At 40.9% G+C, this 10,337-nt stretch overlaps 1 protein-coding gene across 1 annotated transcript; it reads left to right on the top strand.

The window, feature by feature from the left end:
* The first annotated feature begins 1,083 nt into the window (after positions 1-1,083).
* On the top strand, positions 1,084-2,430 carry LOC131244153 (probable F-box protein At4g22030). Its single transcript, XM_058243806.1, has one exon. It carries the CDS (start codon positions 1,084-1,086, stop codon positions 2,356-2,358), a length of 1,275 nt encoding a protein of 424 aa, XP_058099789.1. The 3' UTR covers positions 2,359-2,430.
* Positions 2,431-10,337: the final 7,907 nt, after the last annotated feature.

Below are 10,337 nucleotides of genomic sequence, written 5' to 3'. Positions count from 1 at the left end.
TTAGGGTCCACGGGAGTTTCGGATCAAGCTGATATTTATGTTTTCTTTTCATCCTGGTATACGTGAGCTTACGAGCATATTGGATGGCAGATAAACATCACGGTGGGCCCTATGAAAGTTTCAATGGTAGTAGTCACTATCACCACTGTTTCATGTGGTGTGGTCCAATTGAGCGTTCCATCTATCTCAACTTTGTGCCCATTTCTAAAATAATTTTTCAAAATGGATGGACGGTGTTGATAAAACACTTATGTACGTGTAGGAGGGCCCGATAAAGCCCCTGACAGGTCTCTAGGTAGGTGGTGGTGGGGGGTACCCAATTCGCGTCCTATTTTATGGTAAAGATCCCAACTCCGGAGGTACTAACCTCTGCTGGGGCTCGCGTTGGACCAGTTCCATTCGCCAATCGCATCGATAGCCGCCATTTTACGAAGAGACCCCTTTGATGGAGAATGGTTCTCCTTCCTCGATTTTAAAATCTACAACAAAACTAAGTCATAGTTCACCACCTGTTTATTTAAGTTACAGTCATACAAGGTACATGTGGCAATGATACTTTAATTCAGACCGTTCAAATTGCAATTCCTAATAGTGATAGAGAAACGTCCCTTGAGAGAAACACTTGGTTTACACAATCCTAACCTTCAACTGAAGAAAATAAAATGGGTGGTTATAAGTGAACTTTCCAACGGTCAAAATCAGTAAGGGATGCAATATTTTTTACATAATTGATTCAAGGTAATTAAATTTCAAGCTGTGCTCAGTACAATCCAACTTAAATATGGTCCAGATTTACTTATGTATATTCCCCGTACACCGACGTATGAGATACAACAAGTTACAAAATGGTGGTGAACAATCATCCAAGATCTTTTAAAAATCCATGACTCAAAGGTAGTTGTTTTGGTCAAGGTCAATGAAACCAGGAGCAGAGACTTTCAACACAACAAACTCCCGTATAAATACCCATCAAACCTCTCTTCATCTCTTCATCAACATTCTCTCTCTCTCTCTCTCTCTCTCTCTCTCTCTCAAAAGGAAGAATCAGACAACCTAAGGAAATAGAAAGTAAAGGAGGAGATAATGACTGCCTTGCAAGCCTCCGGTCTATTATCATCATCATCAATACCATCAGCACCATGCCATGGTAGATTTGTTGCAGTTCTCCATGCCCCGAAACTTTGGAAGAATCATCTCTCTTTTCCAAAGCTACCAACCGGAAATGTGGAGGAATTCAACACCCACATAAGAAATCCACTGCAAATCAAAATTGAAACAGAAAGGACAGCAATTGAGAGAAGTGATGGGGACATGATCGCTAATGTCACCAAGCTTTATGCGATTGCAGAGGCGGTTGCTGATAGGGTGGAAATGCACACAAACATCAGCGAGCAGAGGAACAATTGGAACAATCTCCTTGTCAACTCCATCAATGGAATCACTCTCACGGCTGCAACCATTGCCGGACTCTCCGCCATCCCAACTGGTACCACCTCACTCTTGGCATTGAAAATCTCTTCCGTTCTCTTGTATTCAGCAGCGACGGGGCTGTTGTTGTTGGTGAACAAGATCCAGCCCTCCCAACTTGCCGAAGAACAAAGGAACGCTGCCCGGTTGTTCCATCAGCTCTACACAGAAATCCAAACCACCCTTGCTCTACGAACTCCTACTCCAATGGATGTGAAGGATGCGATGGAGAGGGTGTTGGCGCTCGACAAGGCTTACCCTCTTCCATTGCTCCCAGGAATGCTCGAAAAGTTCCCAGCTATAGTGGAGCCAGCTAGATGGTGGCCTTCTAACAATTCAGAATCATCAGAATCACAAAGGGTTCCTGCACAAAATAATACGAATGGTTGGAATGGGAAACTTGAAGACGAAATGAGAGGCGTTCTTGAAGTCTTGAGGAGAAAGGATACCGCAGAGTATGTGCGACTGAGCAAGTTGGTCTTGAAAGTCAATAGGATTTTAGCAGTCTCAGGACCTCTACTCACCGGCCTTGCTGCTCTTGGGACTTCTTTTGTGGGGTCTCCTTCACATGGTTCATGGGCGGTATTGGTCGGGGTCGCTGGTGGAGCATTGGCAAGCATTGTAAACATGTTAGAACATGGCGGACAAGTAGGGATGGTATTTGAGATGTATCGGAACTGTGCTGGCTTCTATCGTCTCTTGGAAGAGTCGATAGAATCAAACCTTAAGGAAAGAGAGAGACATAAGAGGGAGAATGGGGAATTGTTTGAGATGAAGGTGGCTCTACAGTTGGGAAGGAGTCTCTCGGAGCTCAGGAATCTTGCTGCATCGTCTTCTTCTAAAAACATTGTGGAAGGTGGAATGGATGAGTTTGCCGGGAAGCTCTTCTGATGCTCCATGCGAAAACATCTTGTATATCATTCATTCATTCATTCATTTTGTTATTATTTGTACAGTTACGTAACATATGACCTAATATACAATCTGATACATTCGAATTCAGTTTACTTGTTCAAACATTTTGAAAATTCTGTCTCTCCGTAAAAAAACAACTCTAAAGAGGAAAGAAAGATGTAGCATGATATTTCTAGCTAGCTGAATAGTTGATTCTGAACATTGATATATGTAGCTGAATTTGCATCACTGAAAGGAAAACTTTCAGTTATACCCCATTCAACTCAATAAATCAATGGCTATGATGGCTTGGATCTTGGACCTATCATGCCACGCAGGCATATGTCTGCCGTGTAAATGTGCTTTGTGACACACGTGTGTGGGCCTAGCAAAGCTCCATGTTTTGATATCCTTGAAGATTTTTAATAAGATATATTAATTTTTTTGGGAGACCTTAACTGGTTAAGAAAGGAATTAGTATAAAAAAATAAAATGGAGGGGGAGATTTATGCCCATATGTGCGATGGAGTTTTCCATTCCTTTTTCAATTTAAGGTAATTGAGTTTTTACCGATATTTTTGTAGACGGCTCATGCAATGAGATTGGAATAACTAAAAGAGCGTTAGCCTATCACCAAAACATTCACCCATGGCATGAGAAACCCTTTAAAATTAACATCTTTGAATTTGTGAATTGTGCAAAAATCGGTTCTTCTCTTCTTCTTATTCTTAATATATTCATAATAAATTTAGAACATAGAGAGAAGTTGGCAGAGCATAGAATTAAGAATTGAGACATATGCATCACCATTCCTCCCAATGCATCACCATTACAGCCAAATCCGACATTTCAGCCTTCTCGGCTACAGTCACCATTGTTTATGCTAGTTGCTTGAGAAACAGTAGAGCTCAGCTCTGGGATGATCTCAGGGAAATTTTCCAGACTGTCAGGGGTCCTTGGCTAGTATGTGGGGACTTTAACACCACTACTTCTCCCGGCGAGCGTCTTGGTGGCCCTATCCAGATGTCAGGATCCATGTTAGATTTCCAGGAGGCTATCAACGACACCGGCCTGATTAATGCGGGATTTACAGGTTCTCCTTTCACTTGGTGTAATAATAGGGCTAGCAATAGCCGTCGATGGGCCAGACTGGACAAAATGTTCATTAATGCAGAGTGGGCAACTGCTATTCCCCATTTTAAGGTTGAACACCTCACAAGAGCCTTTTCCGATCACTCCCCAATCCTTCTTACTGTTAAAGGTGATTCCACTAATCTCCCTTGCCCGTTTAAATTCCAAAGGATGTGGACTACTCATGAGGGCTTCATGCATTTGATTAAAGACAACTGGACCATCGAACCTGCAGCCTCTCCCATGTTCAAACTTCACATCAAATTAAAAGTCCTAAAATCAAGGCTAAAAGCGTGGAACAGAGAAGTATTTGGTGACATCTTTAAAAATTTTCAACAGGCTGAAAATGAGGTCAATTGGGCAAAGATCCTTCTCCTAAACCACCAAAGTCAAGACAATCTCACCTAGCTCAATTTAGCCCACACTAAATTAAAGAAGGCCCAATTACAAGAGGAAATTTTTTGGAAACAAAAGTCCAGGATCTCATGGCTGGAAGAGGGTGATAGGAATACAAAGTTCTTTCATAATTCAGTCCTCGAAAGGCACAGGTGTGCATCCATCAACCAGCTACAGACCTCTTCTGGGGAGACTATTTTCTCAGCCAATGACATTGGTGAAGAGGCTGTAAAGTATTTCCAGGAGCTATTCTCGTCAGAGGGTACTCACTTATCGACCCACATCCTCAACAGCATCCCAAGATTAGTGGATGAGCAAATGAACAAATTTCTCACTCGCCCGCCAACCATGGCCGAAGTCAAGGTGGGCTGCCTTTGCTATCCCCATTGATAGCACACCAAGGCCTGATGGATTTGGAGGGGCATTTTACTCCTCTTGTTGGGAGGTGATAAGAGACGATATTCTGCAAGCGGCCAAGGATTTTCTCTAGGGAGGCCCGATCCCCAAAGCGTTTTAGTGCACCCTTCTCTGCCTCATTTCAAAGAAAAAAACCCAGTCACAGTTAAAGATTTCAAGCCGATAAGCTTATGCAATTGCATTATGAAAATTTTCTCTAACCTGCTGGCATCCATAGTGGCTCACTTCTTGCCCATGCTCATATCCTATGAGCAAGGGGCTTTTGTCAAAGGTAGGTCCATAACAAATAATATTTCTCTAGCTCGAGAGATGGGTCATGAGATCGATCGCAAGGTATACAGTGGCAACCTCATCATCAAATTGGATATGGAGAAGGCGTATGATCGAATGGAATGGGACTTCATCACCCAGGTGCTACTCAAATTCGGTTTCAGCTCTCTTTGCATAGCTCAGCTTCAGTAATGCTGGAAAGATATCAACTTCTCTATCCTCATCAATGGGAGAACCTTCGGTTTCTTCAAGAGCTCCAGAGGTCTCCATCAAGGAGATCCTCTCTACCCATCCATCTTCATCCTTGCAGCAGAGGCCTTCAGTAGAGGCGTGTCTTATCTTTTTGCTTCAGGGAGCTGTTAACCGTTCCACCTCCCCATATCTTGTCCTACCATTACGCACCTAGTTTTTGCTGATGATGCTTCCTTAATGGCAGGATTGCTAATGTGAAAATTCTCCTCAGCTTCATTCGGGAATATGAAAGCTCTTCCGGCCAAAGGGTTAATGCCACCAAAACAACCTTCATTGCGCCCAAGAAAACTTCAAGAAGAAAAGCCCAACGGCTCAACACCATATCAGGCTACTCCCAGGACTTCTTCCCAATTTCCTACCTAGGCATTCCTCTTGCCAAAGGCAGAATCACCAAGTCGATGTTGCATCCCCTGATCCAAAAGATTACCAATAAGATAAATGGGTGGAAAGCCAAACTTCTCAACCAAGCAGCGAAGTTAATCTTGATAAGACACATTCACTCGAGTATTCCTATTCACCTCATGGCAGCTATCAACATCCCGAAGCAAGTAATCAAGTATATTAATAGCGCCATTGCAAGCTTTTTCTGGGGTACTTCGGACTAAGGGCATAAGAGGCATTGGATCAGCTGGAATAATATATGCGCTCCTTTGCAAGAGGAAGGATTGGGGATCAACAAAATGGATGACGCCATGCATGCTTTCAGAGTCAGGATGGCCTAGAACCTTATCAGAGGTACGTCCCATTGGGCCAAATATTTTTCAGCAGTTTATTTGTGGAAGTTCTTATCTCACCATTGCAGGATGAGTCCTTGCTCGTCACCCACCTAGAAGGAAATTAGCAGGGTGTTTTCATTTACTATTCGTCATTCTAGATGGCTCCTTGGATCAGGCAACCTTAGTTTATGGTTTCACAATTGGTCAAGAAATGGGATCCTGGCAGGTGCCATTGTTTCTTCTATCCCTCCTCAGTTATTGCAAGCCTCCGTTAACGATTTTCATCCAATTTTGGGTAGATGGAAACTAAAAGATATTCAGGATTTGATCTCTCCTTCTACTATGCAAACCTTGATGGCCTCAAAGGTTGCTTTCTCTAATCACCCTGACAAGCTCACTTGGGATTTAACCCCTTCCGGCAAGTTCTCAGTTTCTTCTGCTTGGAATGGTATCAAACAGCACCACCCCAGGATCGCTTGGTCCTCTTGGTTATGGAACAAATTCCTTCCTCCCAAGCTGGCTATCTTCGCTTGGAAAACTTTCGACAGGGCTGCCCCAGTCGATGCGATGGTCCAGAAGCTTGGGGTGACTATGGCCTCGAAATGCGAATGTTACCATACTCCTCCTCCTGTCAGTTCGGCGCAAGTTAATGGCTCCTCATATGGTCTCCCTTCCATTCAGCTGCAAGTTGACAATGCCCGGTCCAGCGTCTCCCTTGCTTCGTTGACACACAGCATTCAGCCATCTATCCCATGAATTCTCAGCTCTCCAGGTGAGGTCGAAACCCTTAACCACCTATTTTGCTATGGGATAACGGCCAAGCGAGAGTCTGGGATTTCTTTAGTAGACTGTTTGATGTTCCTCTTCTCCTGAATCAGCCTTTCCACACTAGGCTCTCTCTATGGACTTCGTCAACTAGTCTAAAATCCTGCTCATCTATCCTCCTGGGTCTCCTTCCAAGCCTCATCATTTAGGAGCTTTGGATCAGCCGAAATGCTGCTAGATTCAAGGGGCAGAGCATGTCTATCAGCAAGATCATCTTCAATATCAATCGATGGATGCGTGAGATAGGATCTTCTATTCCAGTCTCAGCCAGCCAATCTATGACCAAAATTGCTATCCTCAACGCCCTTCGGATTGGCGATCCCACCCCAGCTCCATTCAACAAACCGACTATCGTCAGATGGTCTAAACCCCCCAAAGATTGGCTAAAGTTAAAAGTTGATGGATCTTCAAGAGGAAACCTGGGTGAAAGCGGTGGTGGAGTGTGTCGAGATCAGTCCGATAAGCTGATTTTTGCATTTCACAAGTACTATGGGTCTTCTTCAAACACAATGGCCGAGGCCCGAGCAATACTTAACGGGCTGAACATTTGCTCCCACATGGGTCTAACCAACATTTTGGTGGAGTCCGACTCCAAAATTATAGTGTCAGCAGCAGAGGACATTTCCTTTTCCATTCCTTGGAAGATCTGGTATATTAAGGGGGAAATCCATTCCAAAATTCATGGCCTTAACTTGGCTTTCTCGCGTATCTTCTGCGAAGGCAATGCAGTGGCAGATGCTCTGATAGAAGCACTACAAGAAATTTCACTTTTACCTACGAAAAATTTCGTAGGTAAATGATATTATTTCGTAGGCAAAGTGTTTTACCTACGAAATATTTCGTCAGTAAATTCGTTGGTAAAAAGCCGTGGCTAAAGACTTTTACCGACGAAAAAATGTCATCGTCGGTAATGGTAAGACTTTTACCAACGAAATTAAAAACTTTGTTGAGACTTTTACCAACAAAGTGTTAAGACTTTTACCTACGAACGTTTTCGTAGCTAAAAACTTTAACTTTTACCTACGAACATTTTTCGTTGTAAAAAACTTTGTTAAAACTTTTACCTACGAATTGTTTCGTACACACAAACGATGTTTAGACTTTTACCTACGAACATTTTCGTAGCTACAAACTTTATTAAAACGTTTACCTACGACATGTTTCGTAGGTACAAACTGTATTAAGATCTTTACCTACGAATGTTTCCGTAGCTATAAACTTTTTAAAACTTTTATTCGTAGGTACAAATGGTGTTAAGACTTTTACCTATGAATGTTTTCGTAGCTACAAACTTTGTTAAAGCTTTTATCTACGACATGTTTCGTAGGTATAAACTGTGTTAAAACGTTTACCTACGAACGTTTTCATAGCTAATAACTGTGTTAATACTTTTCCCTACAAATGGAAAATACAAATTAAATAGCTTTTTTCTAAAAAGAAACAGAGATCCCACGTGAGGAAAAAGAAAAAGAAAGCAAATCCAACGCCAAAAAGAATTAGAGAAAAAGAAAAAGAAACCTGCACATATATGGTGTTTGGATGAGCAGTAGCTTTGAGAAGATAATCAGTACCCCAACGAATAGCTTCCTACAACGAATATCATCATACAGAAAAGTTATGCAGCAAAATTGAAGAACTAAAAATATAGAAAAAGATAAGGATGAGATGTCATAAAAAAGAGAGAGACAATACTTCAAGAGCACATGCTCATCTTCTCAATTATAAACTCTAAAAAACTAAGCAAAATCGGCATTATCTAAAATCCAAATAAACATCCAACAATTCATGGGCTGAAGTAAATGCTTCCCCATACTTTTACCTACGAAATTAAAAACAAATGGAAAATACAAATTAAACAACTTTTTCTTAAAAGAAACAGAGATCCCACATGAGGAAAAAGAAAAAGAAAGCAAATCCAACGCCAAAAAGAATTAGAGAAAAAGAAAAAGAAACCTGCACATATATGGTGTTTGGATGAGCAGTAGCTTTGAGAAGATAATCAGTACCCCAACGAATAGCTTCCTACAACGAATATCATCATACAGAAAAGTTATGCAGCAAAATTGAAGAACTAAAAATATAGAAAAAGACAAGGATGAGATGTCATAAAAAAGAGAGAGAGACAATACTTCAAGAGCACATGCTCATCTTCTCAATTATAAACTCTGAAAAACTAAGCAAAATCTGCATTATCTAAAATCCAAATAAACATCCAACAATTCATGGGCTGAAGTAAATGCTTCCCCATACTTTTACCTACGAAATTAAAAACAAATGGAAAATACAAATTAAACAGCTTTTTTCTGAAAAGAAACAGAGATCCCACATGAGGAAAAAGAAAAAGAAAGCAAATCCAACGCCAAAAAGAATTAGAGAAAAAGAAAAAGAAACCTGCACATATATGGTGCTTGGATGAGCAGTAGCTTTGAGAAGATAATCAGTACCCCAACGAATAGCTTCCTACAACGAATATCATCATACAGAAAAGTTAGGCAGCAAAATTGAAGAACTAAAAATATAGAAAAAGACAAGGATGAGATGTCATAAAAAAGAGAGAGAGACAATACTTCAAGAGCACATGCTCATCCCCTCAATTATAAACTCTGAAAAACTAAGCAAAATCTGCATTATCTAAAAACCAAATAAACATCCAACAATTCATGGGCTGAAGTGATTGCTTCCCCATACTTTTGTTCAAATATTAATCTTTCCCGCTCTTTCTTTAGATCCATAGGTGCCTCAAACCTGTTGGACAGTCATGGCCTAAACAAAATCAGCAATACATAGCCTCCAAAACAGATAGTATTCAATTATCAACTTTCTTTCAGAAAGTTTTAAATCTCAAGTTTGTAACACCGGAGTAAAATGCGAAATATGGCATGGACATTTCAAACATGAGAATTATCTTCAAATTACTCCACATTATGATCCCAACCATTGAATGAGTGGGCCTTACTAAAACTTGTTGTCCAACTATTTTTGGGCACTCAAAAACATACAACCAGTAAGATATTACAATGTGTGACCCATAGATTGGTAGATTTGGAAAAGCCAAACAAATGCACCAAATGGACAGAAAAGATAGCTTATGTGTTCAATGTCTTGTGCATCTATTTTTATTTCATGTTGGGAAAACACTACTTTTGCAATTGGTGCAATATTTGAATGGAAAGTTCTGTTCTCGCACCTTATGTTATATTGGTACATGCATCTATATGTTGTTGCAGAAGGCTCTACCCATGTGTGGGCTTAGCAAACTTCACCTAGAAAATATGCCCAGGTCCAAGAATCAGGTTGGTGTCAAACTAGGTGAGCTAAATGTATGCTAAAGAAATGGTAGGGAAGGCGGGATTGTGACCTGCACCTGCACCTGTTGGGCAGTTTTGATCATGGACCCATGTAAACTCCCCGGTGAAGCATTGTGAACCTCCTTCCGAGCCTACACTCTAAATAACTGTTTCATTTTGAATGAGCATATTACATCCAAACATAGATAAAGTATTAATACATCTCAAGCATTACAGAAACAACTCATTGTATTGAAGTACTGAACATTAGTAGCCAAACCAAACCACAAAAGAAAAAAAAAAAAAAAAGAGAAGTAAGGTGCATCTCAAACATAGGGCAAGATTGATTTCAGGGAAACTAAATGATGCTTGATCAAGAGAGTGCTTTGATTTGATAAAAGAATGTATCAGATGGAACCACCATTTGGTAGCCCATGAGGGGCCCCATTATCAAATCAATCTAAGATCACCCTTATCAGATTGATCCTAACACCTTCCATCTGTTTTTCCATCTGTTTTTCCATCAGATTTTAAATTTTAAATGCAACTGATGGTTCTAATTTAACAAGGACTGAGTTGGATGGTTAGGATGGCGTGATAAGGGGAGATTATGGGAGTGTATCCCATCCACAATGGGGCCCATCATATAGCTGACTTGGGCTCAGTTTGCTTGGAAAAGCTC

Source organism: Magnolia sinica, chromosome 1 (assembly GCF_029962835.1).
Source record: "Magnolia sinica isolate HGM2019 chromosome 1, MsV1, whole genome shotgun sequence".
Lineage (NCBI taxonomy): Eukaryota > Viridiplantae > Streptophyta > Magnoliopsida > Magnoliales > Magnoliaceae > Magnolia > Magnolia sinica.
The sequence above is the reverse complement of the archived record's forward strand: the minus strand, read 5'-3'. Positions and strand labels throughout refer to the sequence as shown.